The following is a 19,766-nucleotide window of genomic DNA, read 5'->3' on the forward strand; positions in this document are numbered from 1 at the left end:
CCACTCTTTTTTTAGATTATTTTCCCATATAGACCATGTAATGACGCATATAGGTCATTACAGAGTGTTGAGTTCCCTGTGATATACAGCAGGTCCTTATTAGTGATCTATTTTATATATAGTACTGTATATATGTCAATTTCAATCTCCCAGTTTATTCCTCCCTCCCTCCTTCCCCCTCTGGTAACCATAAGTTAGGATTAATAGAACATATAAAATGCACATTTTAAAAAGTTACTGCTCAGCCCAGGTTGGATGCATGAGACAAGTGCTCAGGGCTGGTGCACTGGGAAGACCCAGAGGGATGGGATGGAGAGGGAGGTGGGAAGGGGTTCAGGATGGGGAACGCATGTAAATCCTTGGTTGATTCATGTCAATGTATGGCAAAAACCACTACAATATTGTAAGGTAATTAGTCTCCAACTAATAAAAATAAATGAAAAAAAAGAAAATACTTAACACAGAAAAAAAAAGTTACTGCTATTTTGATTTTCTTGAATTTTTTCAAGTATTTGTGGCTTAAAGCTTGAGCTCAAAAGGTCTTGGTACCTCCTGTTCCTACAAAATTGCCCACAACACGTCAGCCTTTTGGACACTCTGGGATAAGGGAGTTGAGGTTCCCTTTCAAGTTGATGTCACACTTCTAAGACAAAGGTCCCTTCTCCTCCTCTGGCTGGCTGAGGAGTGGGAGGGTATCCCAGTGGGCTATCTCAGTCTGACTCACCTACTGTACAGTGATGCCCAGAGAGATGCCCCTAGTCCCTTCCCCCCTCCGCCTTGAACAGCTCAGACCTAAGACTGACAGGTCTCCTCTCTCTCTTTCTCCCTCCAGTTGCAGACACGGGCCCAGCCCTGGTGCCATTCACCCTTAATTTCACCATCACCAACCTGTTCTATACCCCAGACATGGGGCGCCGAGGATCCGAGAAGTTCAACGTCACTGAGAAGGTTCTGAATCACCTGGTGAGCGCCCTCAGTCCCTGCGCTGGCCTGCCCCGTCCTCACCCCACCCAGCACCTCGGCCCCTCCCGCTCATCCCCCTCTCAACTCCTCCTCAGCTTGGTCCTCTGCTCAGGAACACCAGTGTCGGCCCGCTCCACTCTAACTGCAGACTGACCCTGCTCAGGTAAGGCACGGCTCCCCCCCGCCCCACACACACCACCTGAAGGGCGGCACTGTTACAGGCCAGCCCACCTGGAGGGGAAGACCTGTGGTTCATGATGTGGTGGGACAGCTGTTGTCTGGCCGCTCAGTTGGATCCGACTCTTTGAGACCCCATGGACAGTAACCTGCCAGGCCCCTCTGTCCATGGGCGTCTCCAGATGAGAATACCGGAATGGGTTGCCATTTCCTCCTCCGGGGGATCTTCCCAACCCAGGGATTGAATCTGCACCTCCTCTGTCTCCTGCACAGGCAGGAGGATTCATTAAGAGAGAGACTGTTACCAACCAGGGTTCTTGTCCTTCTACATAGAAATTGATCAGATGCCAGACAGGAAATCCAGGCAAGGCTTTCTTGGAGTTCCTGCTGAAGCAGTGGGGGAGTGAGAGTGAGCAGCGGTTCCCTTGTTTGTTTGCTCCTGAGGGACAGAGCAAACTGGTCCCTTATGTGGGGTGAGGATAGGGGTGCTTCCAGGGGGTCAGGCCAGAGGGGTGACTTGGGTGGTCTGCCCACCTGTTTGGTGGTGCTGTGTGCAAGGTGCATCCGTAGCACCCTATTTTTGCTCCCAAGCCTCTGTTTTTGTTAAGTGGCAGTTGGGTTTTTTGTTGTTGTTGTTCTCTTTGTATTTTGTTGTCCATAACTTGCCCCAACAGCTGGGGCAGCGGTAAAGAGCTTGCCTGCCAATGTAGGAGATGCAAGAGACATGGGTTCAATCCCTGGGTTGAGAAGATCCCCTGAAGAAGGAAATGACAACCCACTCCAGTATTCTTGCCTGAGAAATCCCATGGACAGAGGAGCCTGGCGGGCTACAATCCATGGGGTCACAAGTAGTCAGACACAACTGAGCAAGTGAGCACACGCACACATACGCTCAGTTATTTTTAGCCCATTATATTTTCTTCATATTTTATTGCTGGAGGAGACATTTGTCCAAGTGCAAGCCCTGCATCAAAGAGTCTTACATCCCAGGTCCCAGCCTATTTCAAGATGAACAAAGTATATAACTCCCCCACGTCTCTAAATGCCTCTATTCCTCTGTTCCTGCCATCCTAGGGCTGAAAAGGATGGAGCAGCAACTGGAGTGGATGCCATCTGCACCTACCATCCTGACCCCACACGTCCTGGGCTGGACAGAGAAAAGTTGTACCAGGAGCTGAGCCAGCTGACTCATGGTGTCACCAGGATGGGCAACTACACTTTGGACAGTAACAGCCTCTATGTCAATGGTGAGTGTCCGTGTTGCAGCCAGGGTCCCCTACAGTCCCATGTCTGTCTATACCAATAGTTCTCAACCTGGAAAGACTCTGCATCATCCCAGGGGATATTTGACAATGTCCGGAGACATTTTCAAGTCATCACTGAAGGGGTGCTAGTGACATCTAGTGGTTAGAGGCCAGAAGTGCTACTAAAGATTTCTTGTTCAGTCGCCAAGTCGTGTCTGACTCTTTGCAACCCCATGGACTGCCACACGCCAGGCTTTCCTGTCCATCACCATCTTCTGGAGTTTGCCCAAGTTCATGTCCATTGAATCGGTGATGCCATCCAACCATCTCATTCTCTGTTGCCCTCTTCTGCCTCAAATCTTTCCCAGCATCAGGGTCTTACTAAACATCCCACAATGCAAAAGGCAGCCTCCCCACCATGAAGAACTCTTTAGGCCAGTGGTCCTCAGCCTTTTTGACACCTGGGGCTGGTTTTGTGGAAGGAAATGTTTCCACGAACCAGAGTGGAGGTGGAGGGGGCATGGTTTGGGAACGATTCAAGCACATTACATTTATTGTGTACTTTATTTCTATTAATTGTGATATGTAATGAAATATATACCTGAGCTTCCCAGGTAGCTCAGTGGTAAAGAAGCTGCCTGCTAATGCAGGAGATTCGAGTTTGATTCCTGGGTTGGGAAGGTCCCCTGGAGGAGGAAATGGCAACCCACTCCAGTATTCTTGCCTGGAAAATTCCATGGACAGAGGAGCCTGGTGGGCTACAGTCTGTGGGGTTGCAAAGAGTAGAACATGATGGAACATGCACACACACAACACACCACAGCATCATTGGCAACAGTGCCCCACCAAGACTGATAACCGCATCCGTAGAATCCCAGGGAAGGGGGAGCCTGATGGGCTGCCGTCTATGGGGTCGCACAGAGTCGGACACAACTGAAGCGACCTAGCAGCAGCAGCAGCAGCTAATTCTTACCAAAAGTTTCTTACGTGCCAGGAATTATGATAAGGACTTTATTTATGTGATCTTATGTTAATTTTATCCCAAACTCTGTGACTTATTCCACTCATTTTTACAGACAGCCATCATACATTCAGGCAGGAAATCATTTGCCCCAGATAATCCATCCATAATGCAAGGGAGAGTCAAGACTCAAATGGAAGGTCAAGTCTAAATCCCAAGTTCTGAACCACAAGGCAACACTGTAGACCACCCAGTGCAAGCCTGTCAGTACAGGAAGAGAGAGGGTTTGACGATCTCGAGCCAACAATCCAACCTGATGCTTGGTTAGTTATTTCCTTCTATGTCAGCTTGGACATGTCCTTTATATGTGGTTTGGAATATATATTTTACTGGATTGACAATGGCACATCCTGTTTGGTGTCTGTAGAAGGTTTAACTCCAGGATTGGGACTAACTGAAAGCATATTAATAATATGGAGATTGATGAGTGACAGATCCCTGTTCTATGTGATGCTGGACAAGCCATGTGACCTCGCCGGGCTCTAAGGTCCCATCTACAGAATGGACTAAACACACATACCACACAGGATTGTAACAATCCAAGTAAATCACAGAGCTCCCCTTAGTCCAGCCTTCACTCACATCCCTCAGAGTATCAAAGACATGCAATCCATTATGGAAAGAACATCGTAAAAAATTCTCTTCTCGACTCACAGACTTAGAGAATGAACTTATGGTTGCCGGGGCGGGGTCAGAGGATGGGTGAAAGGGACAGCTAGGGAGTTGGGGATGGACATGTACACACTGCTATATTTAAAATGGATAACCAACAGAGACCTACTGTATAGCACAGGGAACTCTGCTCGATGTTATGTAGCAGCCTAGATGGGAGGGGAGTTTGGGGGAGAATGGATACATGTGTATGTATGGCTGAGTCCCTTCACTGCTTGCCTGAAACTATCATAACATTGTTAATGCAATATACCCCAATACAAAATAAAAAGTTAAAAAAGTAATAAAATGCATCATCATCATTGAAAAAACAAAAAAGAAATGATCTTTTCCCCAGTTTCTTTCAGGCTCCAATCTTTATACCATTCATCTGAACTTCGAGTCTATTCTCTTTCTCACTACCCAACCCCAGATCCAAATTTTCTCTGTTTTAAACCTCATGCATCCCCCTTCTTCCATCTCATTGTACCTTTATCTCCACATACCACTCTCCCCACCTGCCACAATTTTTCAGTTCTACATCACACACACATACACACACACACACACACACAAAGAAAAAAACCAGAAACTAAGTCAGCAAAGATCATACTATCATAAAAATTTTGTGGTGGGAGAGAAGGTGAAAGAGCAAGGATAAAATTGTGTTTAGAGACTGAGAGAGCATGGACAAGGCCTGGAGCACACACACACTCATTCATAAATTTGCCCCATTACCTTTGTAGTGTTTAGCATTGTTTCTGATGCATTCCCAATAAATAGAGCCAGATACTACTAATGCATTTTAATTTTGGCAATAATTTCTACTGTGCAGCCAAATGAATCAGCCATACATATTCATACATCCCCGCCTTTTGGACTTCCTCCCCATTCAGGTCACCGCAGCACCTTGGGTAGAGTTCTCTGTGCTATAAAGTAGGTTCTCATTAATCTATTTTATACACAGTATCAATAGTGTATACAGGTCAATCCCTATCTCCCAATTCCACCCACTCTGCCTTCCCCCCTTGGTGTCCATACATTGGTTGGATGGCATTACTGACTTAATGGATGTGAGTTTGAGCAAACTCTGGGAGATAGTGAAGGACAGGAAAGCCTAATGTGCTGCAGTCTGTGCGGCTGCAAAGAGTCAGACACAACTTAGTGACTGAACAATAACATCTATACGTTTGCTTTCTGCATCTGTATAGAGTAGAAGCTAACACAACATTGCAAAGCAACTATATTCCAATAAAAATTAAAACACTTTGGCAATAACAATAGTGATGATGTTCATTGTTATTTTCAAAGGACAAGGTACAGAAGGACACAGAATAAGACGTAACCATTATTGTTCATGTGGATCTCAGAAAATTTGTTAATTTCATTTCTAGGTCTGCCATCCAACTCCTTAACTGTGACCCATCGTAACAGTCCTTCTGTACTCTTTTCTCCCTTTGTGCAGGTTATAACCGTCAGTACGGGAGGCCCACCACCAGCAGTGAGTATTTCAAACCGTGCTTCTTCAATGCCCACTGGACCCTTATTCCCCAGAGCACATCTTTCAGCAGAGAAGTTCCCAATGCCTTCTCCCTAAATGCCCAGCCGTGGCCTCAGAGCAGCTCCTAACCTACCCAAGTTCTTGTTCTGAGTCAAGATAGAAACACAGGGACTTCCCTCTTGGTCCAGTGGGTAAGACTTCACCTTCCAATGTAGGGGGTGTCGGTTTGATCCCTGGTTGGAGAGACTGCATGCTTGCTCAGTTGTGTTCAACTCTTTGTGACCCTGTGGATTATAGCCCACCAGGCTCCTCTGTCCACGGGATTCTCTAGGCAAGGACACTGGAGTGGGTTGCCATGCCCTTCTCCAGGGGATCTTCCCAACCCAAGGACTGAACATGCATCTCCTTCGTTTCCGGCACTGGCAAGTGGATTCTTTATCACTGAGCCACCTGTAGAAGATCCCACATGCCTCATGACCAAAATACTAAAGCAGAAGCAATACTGTAACAAATTCAGTAAAGACTTCAAAAGTAGCCCACATCAAAAAAATTTTTAAGATAGAAATCCAAATTCCAATGAAAAATTTCTGCTTCTACAATCTGTTCCAGATGGAACTCAGTCATTTTCCCCATTTTTTTTTTTTCCTCAGCTCCAGTGACTTCTACATTCTCTCTGGAATCTTCCACATCTCTGTCCCCCATCCTCAGCTCTACAGGTAGGACCTGCTCTCTGGGACCTAGGAAACTTCGACTCTGCACTGTCTGGTCCCTATTGGCCACCCAGCCTCATCCTGTCCCAGTTTTTCTCTCACACTTTCTAAGCTTTGGCCACATCAGAGGATTGTTCTACTGTCCTAACCTCTGTCTTGCCTTTTTAATAGCCCTTTCTGGAGATCAGGTATGCCTAGCAACTTATTTAACTTTCACATCTCAGCTTGATCACCACACCTTCACCGAAAGACCTTCCATAAACACTTAAACGATACAACATTTCTCCTGAATCCATACCTGGCTCACGGGTTTTTCTGTATCATATCACCTTAGTATTTCTTTCACGGAATTTACTCCAGCTTGCTTTATTCAGTCTTTGTGTATTTGTCACCCTGGAGCTTAACACCTGATCAGGATTCACTTTATATTTATTGATTGGATGAATGGAGCAATCTCTGTATAGGTTCAAATTTGTGGATTGTATTTGAACATCCAGAAAATCATTTAGGATCTTAGTCCCGAGTTGATTCTTGCTCCATATCCTCGTCTGAGGGCCCCTGAATCTCCAGGTACCTGGTACAGAGACTTTGGTTTATACCATAAAACCTGTCTTACCCCAGCCCTTAAGTTTTCGGGGGTTTTTTTTTCACTGCTGTGGATCTTCATTGCTACATGTGGGCTTTCTTGCGTTGCAGTGCAATGGCTTCTCATTGCAATGGCTTCTCTTGTTGCAGAGTAAAAGCTCTAGGTGCGTGGGCTCAGTAGTTGTGGCACACAGGCTTAGTTGCTCCAAGGCATGTGGAATCTTCTCAGACCAGGGATGGAACCTGTGTCCCCTACACTGACAGGTGGATTCTTAAACCAGGAAAGTCCCAAGTTTTTTTTTTTTTTTTTTTTTTGAGTCTTCCGGTCTTTATCATGCTTACATCATGGCCCAGGGTGAGCATTGTTGTTCAGTCGCTAAGTAGTGTCTGACTCTTTGCAACCCCAAGGACTGCAGCACACCAGGCTTCCCTGTCCTTCACCACCTCCCAGAGTTTCCTCAAACTCATGTCCACTGAGTCAGTAGTGCCATCCAACCATCTCATCCTCTGTTGCCCACTTCTCCTCCTGCCTTCAATCTGTCCCAGGATCAGGGTCTTTTCCAATGAGTCAGCACTTCGCATCAGGCGGCTGAAGTATTGGAGCTTCAGTTTCAGTATCAGTCCTTCCAATGAATATTCAGGACTGATTTCCTTTAGGATGGACTGTTTTGAGTCTCTGCAAGCATCTCCTTGCTGTCCAAGGGACTCTCAAGAGTCTTATCTAGCACCACAGTTTGAAAGCATCAATTCTTCGGCACTCAGCCTTCTTTGGTCCAACTCTCACATCTATACATGACAAAACCATAGCTTTGACTATACGGGTCATGGTAGAGGGTGAGCATCCTTAAACTTTAATCCCATCATGTGAATCCAGAGTTATGAGATACAAACTAGTGGTTCGTAATTTGAATTCTGCCTTCAGGAATTCTGTGTTTTGCAAGTCAAGGCACTGCCAACTTTTTACACATTTTAGGCAGGATGCATACTTTCCACTTCCTCACTGCTCCACCCTGATCAACTTAACTGTTTACATAACATGTCTAGTTCTGCAGCCTTTTAAAAATCTGATGTGTGTTATAAATCAAGTCACTCCATGACTGAGGCTGTCATTTGTCTCTAGATGTATCCACAATTTGTTCTTCATCTTTGAAGCATCTGAGCATGATTTTCTTTGAAGTCCTCCTCTTTGGGATTTTATAAAATTTCTTGAATCTGAAAATGTATGTTTTAAAGAAGTTTGGGAAAGTTTCAGCCACCATGGCTTCAACTTTTTCACTTTGCTGTATAGCAGAAATTCACACAACATTGTGAATAACTACTTCAGCTTGAAAATATAAATTAAAAAATAAAATAAAATGCACTCTTCAACGATGGTTATTGACAAAGAAGGAGGGGTCACTTTCATGGGGGGAACAGTCTTGACCACTCAGTAGCTGCACATTCTCTCCTGATCATGTCAGAGACTATGGGAGGTCTCTGCCGCTGAGGCTGGTCGAGTGACTTTGCTTCTCTTCCTCCCACAGAAATATCTAATAGCTGTTTATCTTTAAACACATCAGGCTGAAAAGAGTTGAGGTTCTTTTTCCAGCTAAAATTATCCTTCTGGTATGCAGGCCCCTCGCCTTCTCTAGGTCTGGCTGGATTTAAGGGTGACACCTGTTGGATATCTTAAGCCTGACTCACTGGATGCTGAGGCTACGGTGACAACGCTGGACCCCGTTTACAGCCATCCCAGCCAGAAGTCATAATGAGCCTCTCTCTCCCTTCCCACTGCAGGCATGAGCCCTTCTCTGGTGCCTTTCACCCTCAGCTTCACCATCACCAACCTGAGCTACACAGAGGACATGAGTCCCCCAGGATCTGAGCTATTCAGCACCATGGAAAGGATCTTGAATCGCCTGGTGAGAACCTCTCCAGTGCCTACCCGTGTCCTGCCCAGACCCTTGAGCATCATATGCTCACTTCCCTTTCTTTCATCCCCAGCTCAAACCCTTGTTCCAGAATAGCAGTATTGGACTCCTGTATTCTGGCTGCCGACTGATCTTGCTCAGGTGAGAACCCCAGAGTAGACACCCGGGTAATGCGGGGAAGGGGGTGGGGTGATGACCAAGACCTAGACCTTCATATATCTTATACCCACTACCCCAGGGACCAGCTCTCACCCTGCCTCACACTGTGTTTCTGACCAGAAAATGCGAAATCCTCTTAGCTTCTCCTTCCCAGGAGATAAGGTAGAACTTTTCAGAAAGACCTTTCTTCTGGATCTCATCAAGGAAACAAAGAATCACGTCAGCTTCACCACTAGAGGGCAGTAGTTTTCAACCAAGCGTGATATCGCTCCCAGGGGATATCTGGCTCTATCTGGAGAGATTTTAAAAATCATGTTGCTTATTTATTTCTTTTTGGCTGTGCTGGGTCTTTGTTGTTTTGTGCAAGCTTTTCTCTAGCGGCGGTGAGTGGGGGCTACTCTCTAATGGTAGTGCAAAGGCTTCTCGTTGAAGTGGCTTCTCTTGTTGTGGAGCACGGGCTCTTTGTGCAAGGGTTTCAGTAGTTGCAGCGCTCAGACTCAGTAGTTTTGGCTCTTGGGCTCTAGGGCACAGGCTCAGCAGTTGCAGTCCACGGGTTTAGGTGCCCTGCAATAGGTGAAATCTTTCCGAACCAGGGATCAGACCCACGTCCCCTGCATTGGCGGGCAGATTCCTATCCACTGTGCCACCAGGGAAGTCCAAGACATTTTTTGATTGTCACAATTCAAGAGTGGAGGTTACTCCTGGGGGTATCTAGTGAATGAGGCCAAGGATGCTGCTCAATAGCCTACAATGCACAGGACAGTCTCCCAAGGCAAAGAATTACCTGATCTGAATTGCTCATGGTGCCAAGCTTAAGAAAGCTTGCTGTAGAGGGTGCATCATTATATCTATGCATGTAATAAATTATTCACAATCTTTTTTTAATCATTGTATTTATTTATTTTTGGCTATGCTGGATCTTTGTTGCTGTGTATGGGCTTTCTCTGGTTGTGGCAAGTGGGGGCTTCTCTCTAGAGCACAGGCTCAGTAGCTGGGGTGCACAGACTTAGTCGCTTCATGGCGTGTGGAATCTTACTGTATCAGGGATCAAACGAACCTTGTCTCCTGCATTAGCAGGCAGATTCCTTACTCCTGAGTCACCAGGGAAGCCCTACAGTCTTTTATAGATTCAAGTACTGAGAGTAAATTCAGCATGTGGAGACCCCCATATGTATACTCACGGTACCCTACTCCCTTGTGTGAAATCTCCCAGTCACTGACCTTTTCTCAGAGAAAGGAATGCCCCCAGCTCCGAAGATAGTCACTCTTGCCCTCCAGACATGGTTCTAGGTCTTCCCATTTCCACTGATTCCGCTGATCCACTGAGATATTTTTGGCTCTGTGATACCGTCCCCCATCCCACCTCCACCCTAGACTGGCAGCTTGACCTCACTGTTTCTGTCAAAAAACTCAGTCTCTCCCATCATAGGGTCCATTCACCAAGAACACTGGCCCTATTAATGTGTAGTAAACTTGGCTGCCTTTTATTGAGCTAAGTGCTAAGTACTGTGAGGTCTCTACTCATTGCCTCATTTAATGAATGAAAAAAATTGAGCCACGGAGAGGTTGAGAGACTTAGCCAGAGTCACTCAGCAGTTGAGTGGCAAGGCTGGAATTTAAGGAATTTGACATTGCCTTTTTTAACCTTGTTGAACCCTCAGGTTCCTTCCTTCCATCCCCTCTGTCCTGCTTTTGTTGTTACAGTGTGTGATGCCTTGTTATGAGTGCCAGCTTAGCACAGATATCAGCATTTCTAGATGCTACATCCTCTGTGTTCAGGGACCTTGGCTGGCATAGACATTTCCAATTCTCCCCCAATACCAAAACCATTCCAGTTTTCCCTTCTCAGTTCCTTCCCTCAGTGAGGCTTTTCAGAGCCCTTTTCTGGAATTCCCACCTCCCTATGCCTGTGTCCTACCCTCCTCAGGCCTGAAAAAAACAGAAGAGCCACTGGAGTTGATGCTGTCTGTACTCACCGACCTGACCCCATGGGCCTTAAACTAGACCGAGAGAGGCTGTACCAGGAACTGAGCCACGAGACTCATGGAGTCACCCAGCTGGGATTCTTCACTTTGGACAAGGACAGCCTCTATGTCAATGGTGAGCATCTTTTTTTTTTTTAGAAGACAAACCAATGTTTTATTCCATCTAAATAATGTTAACATATTTTAAAGGTTTTTTGTTTTAATGCATATCAGATATTTCCAACAGTGTTATCTTTCTTAGGTTGTTATTGTTATTTTAGTCACTTAAGTTGTGTCGGACTGTTTGCAACCCCATGGACTGTATGTAGCCTGCCAGGCTCCTCTGTCCATAGGATTTCCCAAGCAAGAATACTGGAGTGGGTTTCCATTTCCTCCTCCAGGGATCTTCCCAACCCAGGGATCGAACCCTCGTCTCCTGCATTGGCAGGAGGATTCTTTACCACTGAGCCACCTGGGAAGCCCTTCTTAGGTTTTTATGAATAGTTCTAAGTGGGCTTCCCTGACAGCTCAGCTGGTAAAGAATCTGCCTGCAATGCAGGAGACCCTGGTTCAATTCCTGGATCGGGAAGATCAACTGGAGAGGACCCACTCCAGTATTCTTGGGCTTCCCTGGTGTTTCAGCTGGTAAAGAATCCGCCTGCAATGTGGGAGACCTGGTTTCGATCCCTAGGTTGGGAAGATCCCCTGGAGAAGGGAAAGGCTACCCTTTCCAGTATTCTGGCCTGGAGAATTCCACGGACTGTACAATCCATGGGGTCGCAAAGAGTCGGACACGACTGAGTAGTTCTAAGGTAAAGGATGGTGTGAAAGAAGGAATGGAACTCCACAGATTTGGGATAAAATCAGGCTTGTGACTTAGGATAATTTATTTAATTCCTCTAAGCCTCAGTTTCTTTGTCAGTAAAATTGGGATAAACGTTTCATATAGAGGGATTAAATTTTGCACACAGAAAATATCCAGTTAAACACTTGTGCAAAAAAAAGGGGTGGGGGGGGAGGATGGATAAATTAGAAGTCTGGAGTTAACATACGCATGCTACTATATAAAAAAATAGAGTGAAGTAAGCCAGAAAGATAAAGAACATTACAGCATACTAACACATATATATGGAATTTAGAAAGATGGTAACGACAACCCTATATGCAAAACAGAAAAAGAGACACAGAAGTACAGAACAGACTTTTGAACTCTGTGGGAGAAGGTGAGGGTGGGATGTTTCGAAAGAACAGCATGTATATTATCTATGGTGAAACAGATCACCAGCCCAGGTGGGATGCATGAGACAAGTGCTCGGGCCTGGTGCACTGGGAAGACCCAGAGGAATCGGGTGGAGAAGGAGGTGGGAGGGGGGATCGGGATGGGGAATACGTGTAAATCTATGGCTGATTCATATCAATGTATGACAAAACCCACTGAAAAAATAAATAAATAAATAAAGGGGAAAAAAATAAAAATAATAATAATAATTTAAAAAAAAAAATAGAAAGTCAACAAGGACCCACTGTCCAGTCCAGGGAACTCCACTCAATACTCTGTAATGTCCCACATGGGAAAAGAATCTAAAAAAGAGTGGAGAGAGATATGTGTGTGTGTGTGTGTGTGTGTAACTGAATCACCCCCCACTGCACACCCAAAACCAACACAACATTGCAAATAAATACACTCAGGTGGGCTTCCCTGGTGGCTCAGCTGGTAAAGAATCTCATCTCAGCATGTTCTTGCTCAGACACCACCTCCTAGAAAACAGCTTTTCCCTAGCTGATCTCTGGGCTTCCCTGGTGGCTCAGAGGTTAAAGCATCTGCCTGCAATGTGGGGGACCTGGGTTCGATCCCTGGGTTGGGAAGATCCCCTGGAGAAGGGAAAGGCTACCCACTCCAGTATTCTGGCCTGGAGAATTCCATGGACTGTATAGCCCATGGGGTCACAAAGAGTCGGACATGACTGAGCAACTTCACATTTTCACACCAACATAAAATAAAAATTTAAAAATACCTTATACATACACATAGATCACTTATGGAGTGCCTTTGCATTCTAACTGTATGCCATGTGTCCTGCCATTTAATGATCAAAACTCCAGAAAGAATCATTTTCTCCATCTTAGACATAATAGAGGACAGACACTGAGTGTCCTTTTTGTAACCACACATTGAAGCTGAGTCTCTGCCCTCCCATAAGGGATGGGATTCTCCAGTTTGCCACAGAACCCATCCTGTGTATCATTTCCCACTTGAGCAATCTCCCTCGATTACTCAAGAAAGCCCATGGGCTCTTCCGTTTGCATTCCTGCATTCCAGGACTTTGATTTATAAACTTGTCTGAGGCACAGAGCCTTTCTCCAGAAGATGAAAGAGACTTGGAACTTCCCTGACGACACAGTGGCTGCGACTCTGCATTCCCAATGCAAGGGCCCCAGGTTTGATCCCTGGTCAGGAAACTTCCCTGGTGGCTCAGATGCTAAAGAAACTGCCTGCAATGCAGGAGACCCAGCTTCCATCTCTGGGTTGGGAAGATCCCCTGGAGAAGGAAATGGCAACCCACTCCTGTATTCTTGCCTGGAGAATCCCATGGACAGAGGAGCCTGGCTGGCTACAGTCCATGGGAATTGCAAAGAGTTGGATACAACAGAGCAACTGACACTGCTCCTAACAAGGAACTTCATCCCACATGCTACAACTAAAACCTGGTGCAACCAAATAAATAAATTTTAAAAAAAGAAGATAAAAGATACTATCAATCTGCCTGTAGCCAATGGGGACCCAAGAGTCTGGCCATTCATCTTCCCCCTGGCAATATTTCAAAATCTCCTCTAGAAAAGCACAAATTTAGGGCCCATGTTCTAGAAATGTCAGTGTATTTATCTTCCCAAATAAATTGCAAGGGCTCCCTTTGTGGCTCAGCGGTAAAGAATCCACCTGTCAAGGCAGGAGACGCAGGTTTCATCATCTCTATCAGGAAGATCCCCTGGAGCAGGAAATGGCAACTCACTCTCATATTCTAGCTTGGGAAATCCCATGGACAGAGGAGCTTGGCGGACTACAGTCCATGGGGTTGCAAAGAATTCGACATGACTTAGTGGCTAAAACACAACTGTAAATTGTGAACCCATGAAGACATATACTGGGTCTTTGATTTCTCAGCCTGGTGAACTATAGTCCATGGGGTCACAAGCTTTTTAAGAACAAGATACAGTTGTTCCTCCATCATAACTGTTGTTTTGCAACTTGAAGTCTCAGTTGAGGGTGGGGTTGTTGGTCCTTGAGCTCTATCTTGGCAATCTCTTTCCTGCTTGCATTCCAACCCTGTCTCCGTTTCTCATTGCAGGTTACACCCAACGGACCTCAGCCTCCACCCCCAGTGGTGAGTACTCAAGACCTTGGTAACCATGTGCTCCAGGCCCCTGGTGGACAGACAGTGATCCCCTCCTTCCAGAGCCTCAGGGAGCAGAGATATGGGAGGACCTGGGTGTCTCATCCAATGCCCGCTACGTACAGTGGCTCCAATTGGACAGGAAAGATGCACGTGGTGGCATCCATGCCCCGCTTGGAATCCCTATTCTTACTCCAGACCATTTCTCCTCAGCTGCTGGGACCTCCCCACCCTTCCCAGGGACCTCCATGGTGCCAACCCACTTCCCCAGCTCCACAGGTAGGTGACTTCTTTCTCCAGATCTTTCTGTTGCTGTGTGCGCTCAGTCACTCAGTCATGTCTGACTCTCTGCGACCCCATGGACTGTAGCCCACCAGGCTCCTCTGTCCATGGGATTCTCCGGCAAGAAGACTGGAGTGGGTGACCATGCCTTCCTCCAGGGATTTTCCCACCCCGGGGATCAAACTCAGGTCTCCCGCATTGCAGGTGAATTCCTTACTGTCTGAGACACCAAGGAAGCCCCCAGATCCTTCTAGGAGGCCTCAAAGCTAGGCCCCATGGGTTTCAGAGACAAGCTGCTGTGAAACAATGAAAACTACCATGGGCTGCCCCGGCACTGCTCTAAATTCCTCAAGGGCATGAAATACGATTTCTTCATCCATCCAGTTCTGTTGACCATGGGTAATTTACGTATCCTCTCAGTGCCTCAGTTTCCTCACCTGCCAAGCAAGAATAATAACACTCGGTAGTCGTTGTGAAAGTGAAATGAAAATGTGAGTAAATCAACTATATGCCAATAAAAAAATTAATTTAAAAAGAAAGAAAATGTGCGTAAAACACCTACCACAGGGCGTACCAAGGATTTTAGTGTGACAAATATTTCTTGGATATGTGTTCTGTGCTAGGCAGAGGGGATAAGATGTTAGTCCCCCGCCCTCTCCACTAAAGGCTTCCCTTGTGGCTCTGACGGTAAAGAATCTGCCTGCAATGCAGGAAACCTGGGTTTGATCCCTGGGTCAGGAGGCTCCCCTGGAGACCGAAATGGCTGCCCACTCCAGTACTCTTGCCTGGAGAATCCCAAGGACAGAGGAGCCTGGCGGACTACAGTCCATGGAGTCTCAAACAGTCAGACACGACAAACAACAATCTTTCCCAATCGAACCCTTGGCAACTACTAATCTGTTTTCCATCTCTATGATTTTGTTATTTTGAGAATGTTAGATAAGTACATGTAACCGTTGCGGATTGGCTCCTTTCATTCAGCATAATGTCCTTGAAATGTACTGACTCTTTTAACAGTCACTTAACCTTCATAATTTCTCTACAATGCATAATTCTCCCCATTTTACAGATAAAGAAATGGAGATAGGCAGACAAGATAAGTAACATGCCCCTGCTCACATGACTGGTGAGGGGCTGAGAGATTTTACTATAGAACCAATAGAATTTACTATTTAAAATTTTTTTTATTTACCATTTTTAAGTGCTTATTCACAATGTTGTACAGTCATCACCACCATCCCTTTCCAGAAAATTTGCAGCATCCCAAACAAAAACTCCAAACCCGTTAAACATTAAATCCCCTTAACCCCCATGCTCAGCCCTGGTAACCTCAATTCTCTCTTCTGTCTCTGTGAATTTACCTAAATCTAGGTAACTTTATGTGAGGGGGATTTGTCTTTTCATGTTTGATTTATTTCACTTAGCATAATGTTTTTAAGATTCATCCATGTTGTAGAAGTATTAGAAGTTCATTCCTTTTATCAGTTCAGTTCATTTCAGTCCCTCAGTCATGTCCGACTCTTTATAACTCCATGGACTGCAGCACGCCAGGCCCCACTGTCCATCACAAATTCCCAGAGCTTGCTCAAACTCCTGTCCGTCGAGTCGGTGATGCCATCCAACCATCGCATCCTCTGTCATCCCCTTCTCCTCCTGTCTTCAATCTTTCCCAGCATCAGGGTCTTTTCCAATGAGTCAGCTCTTCGCATCAGGTGGCCAAAGTATTGGAGCTTCAGCTTCAGCATCAGTCCTTCCAATGAATATTCAGGACTGATTTCCTTTAGGATGGACTGACTAGATCTCCTTTCAGTCCAAGGAACTCTCAAGCGTCTTCTCTAACACTGCAGTTCAAAAGCATCAATTCTTCAGTGCTCAGCTTTCTTTGTAGTCCAACTCTCACATCCATACATGACCAATGGAAAAATTATAGCTTTGACTAGACAGACCTTTGTTGGCAAAGTAATGTCTCTGCTTTTTAATATGTTGTCTAGGTTGGTCATAGCTTTCCTTCCAAGGAGCAAGCATCTTTTAATTTCATGGCTGCAGTCACCATCTGCAGTGATTTTGGAGCACAAAAAAATAAAGTCTTACACTGTTTCCACTGTTACCCCATCTATTTGCCATGAAGTGATGGGACCGGATGCCATGATCTTAGTTTTCTGAATGTTGAGTTTTAAGCCAACTTTTTCACTCTCCTCTTTCACTTTCATCAAGAGGCTCTTTAGTTCTTAGCTTTCTTCCATAAGGGTGGTGTTATCTGCGTATCTGAGGTTATTGATATTTCTCCCAGCAGTCTTGATTCCAGCTTGTGTTTCATCCAGCCCAGCATTTTGCATGATATACTCTGCATATAAGTTAAATGAGCAGGGTGACAATATACAACCTTAACATATTCCTTTCCCTATTTGGAACCAGTCTGTTGTTACATGTCCTGTTCTAACTGTTGGTTCTTGACATGCACAGATTTCTCAGGAGGCAGGTAAGGTGGTCTGGTACTCCTATCTCTTTAAGAATTTTCCACAGTTTGTTGTGATCTACACAGTCAAAGACTTTGGCATAGTCAATAAAGCAGAAGTAGATGTTTTTCTGGAACTCTCTTGCTTTTTTGATGATCCAACAGATGCTGGCAATTTGATCTCTGGCTCCCCTGCTTTTTCTAAATCCAGCTTGAATATCTGGAAGTTCTCAGTTCACATACTGTTGAAGCCTCACTTGGAGAATTTTGAGCATTACTTTACTAGCGTGTGAGATGAGTGCAATTGTGTGGTAGTTTGAGCATTCTTTGGCATTGCCTTTCTTTGGGATTAGAATGAAAACTGACCTTTTCCAGTCCTGTGGCCACTGCTGAGTTTCCCAAATTTGCTGCCATATTGAGTGCAGCACTGTAACAGCATCATCTTTTAGGATTTGAAATAGTTCCATTGGAATTCTATCACCTCCACTAGCTTTGTTCGTAGTGATTCTTCCTAAGGCCCACATGCCTTCGCATTCCAGGATGTCTGGCTCTAGGTGAGTGATCACACTATCGTGGTTATCTGGGTCATGATGATCTTTTTTGTATAGTTCTTCTGTGTATTCTTGCCACCTCTTTATCTTCTGCTTCTGTTAGGTCCATATCATTTCTGTCCTTTATTGTGCCCATCTTTGCATGACATGTTCGCTTGGTATCACTAATTTTCTTGAAGAGATCTCCAGTGTTTTCCATTCTATTGTTTCCCTCTATGTCTTTGCATTGACCACTGAGGAAGGCTTTCTTATCTCTCCTTGCTAATCTTTGGAACTCTGCATTCAAATGGATATATCTTTCCTTTTCTCCTTTGCCTTTGGCTTCTCTTCTTTCCTCAGCTATTTGTTTTGTTTTTCTGGAGGGTAATTACTTTACAATATTGTAGTGGCTTTTGCCATACATTGACACGAATCAGCTATTTGTAAGGCCTCCTCAGACAACCATTTTGCCTTTTTGCATTTCTTTTTCTTGGGGATGGTCTTGATCACTGCCTCCTGTACAATGTCATGAACCTCTATCCATAGTTCTTTAGGAACTCTGTCTGTCTATTGGATCTAATCCCTTGAATCTATTTGTCACTTTCACTGTATAATTGTAAGGGATTTGATTGAGGTCATACCTGAATGGTCTAGTGGTTTTTCCCTACTTTCTTCAATTTAAGCCTGAATTTGGCAATAAGGAGTTCATGATCTGAGCCACAGTCAGCTCCTGGTCTTGTTCTATAGAGCTTCTCCATCTTTGGCTGCAAAGAATATAATCAATCTGATTTTGGTGTTGGACATTTGATGATGTCCATGTGTAGAGTCATCTCTTGTGTTGTTGGAAGAGGGTGTTTGCTATGACCAGTGTGTTCTCTTGGCAAAGCTCTGTTAGCCTTTGCCCTGCTTCATTCTGTACTCCAAGGCCAAATTTGCCTGTTACTCCAGGTATCTCTTGACTTCCTAAATTCCTTTTATAGCTGAATACTATTCCATTGTATATACCACATTTCCTTTATCCATTCATCTGTTAATGGATACTTAGTTTCTTCCACTTGTTGGCTACTGTAAATGCTGCTACTGTGAACATTTGTTTTCAAATCTCCAAGTCCCTGTTTTCAGTTCTTTGGGTGTATACACCTAGGAGTGAATTACCTTTATAAGGAACCACCAAACTGTTCTCTATAGCAACTCCACCAGCGTTTCCACCAACATGAAGATTCAATTTCTCCATATCCTCACTAACAGTATCTTTTTTTTAACATGGCATGACTTGCAGGATCTTAGTTCCCTAACCAGGAATTGAACCTGGGCCCTCAGCAGTGAAAGACTAGGTGGAATCCTAACCACTGAACTGCCAGGGAATTCCCAACACTTCTTTTTCTTTTTCTTTCTTTTTTAAAAGATAATAGCCATCCTAATGAATGTGCACCCTACTGCATTTAACAGCATTTTGCTTTGCTCCTTATTTAGCCTTTTGTCTCTGGTCCTACCAGCTAGGAATCTTTGCTTCCTCAGATCTGGGTCTTCCATTTCTGTCCCTGGAAGTTATTTTAGAGCTCAGCCCAGGTCTGACTCAGGAGTGGTCTTTTTCCTTCCCCTGCTGCAGCAGGAGTCCCTCTTCTGATGCCTTTCACCCTCAACTTCACCATCACCAACCTAACCTTCGAGGAGGACATGCAGCACCCTGTCTCCTGGAAATTCAACGCCACCGAGTTGATCCTGCAGGGTCTGGTGAGAGCCCCGCCCACTGATGCCAGCCTCACCCTCTAACACTAGTCCCACCCACTTTGCCCCAGCTCCGCCCACTAGTGCCAGCCCCCACCACCCGACCTATTAGCCCACCTATGTCCCAGCTCCTCCTGGCCTCTCTCAGCGGTTCCTTCTCAACTCCCCTCTCCTTTTTAATAGCTCAGACACATGTTCAAGAATACCAGCAGTCTGGGATCCCTCTATTCAGGCTGCAGACTAGCCTTGCTCAGGTAAGACCCTCCCCAACAACACAGCCAACAGGTTAATGGGACCATAATCTACCAGCTCCCTGACTTCACTCACGCTTAGGATGACTCCTGTTCATGGATACTAAGTATTAACGACAACGATAATACCAGCAACTCACAAGCGCTAAGACCCAAGGCAGTGTGCTGTTACTTTATATTTAATCATCAGAGTCTCCACAGACTCAGGAAGCAAGAACAAAAGGAGAAACTGAGGCTCAGGGG

At 45.2% G+C, this 19,766-nt stretch overlaps 1 protein-coding gene across 1 annotated transcript in view; it reads left to right on the forward strand.

The window, feature by feature from the left end:
* The window catches only part of LOC122440464 (mucin-16-like), a 115,078-nt gene that overhangs the window by 53,926 nt on the left and 41,386 nt on the right, over positions 1 to 19,766 (forward strand). Inside the window, 12 exon segments of the mRNA XM_043466761.1 lie at positions 833 to 963; positions 1,059 to 1,126; positions 2,215 to 2,387; positions 5,522 to 5,557; positions 6,208 to 6,273; positions 8,629 to 8,753; positions 8,836 to 8,903; positions 10,849 to 11,021; positions 14,233 to 14,268; positions 14,491 to 14,556; positions 19,154 to 19,278; positions 19,456 to 19,526. Coding sequence (XP_043322696.1) covers positions 833 to 963; positions 1,059 to 1,126; positions 2,215 to 2,387; positions 5,522 to 5,557; positions 6,208 to 6,273; positions 8,629 to 8,753; positions 8,836 to 8,903; positions 10,849 to 11,021; positions 14,233 to 14,268; positions 14,491 to 14,556; positions 19,154 to 19,278; positions 19,456 to 19,526 — 1,138 coding nt within the window.

This window comes from Cervus canadensis, chromosome 4, assembly GCF_019320065.1.
Source record: "Cervus canadensis isolate Bull #8, Minnesota chromosome 4, ASM1932006v1, whole genome shotgun sequence".
Lineage (NCBI taxonomy): Eukaryota > Metazoa > Chordata > Mammalia > Artiodactyla > Cervidae > Cervus > Cervus canadensis.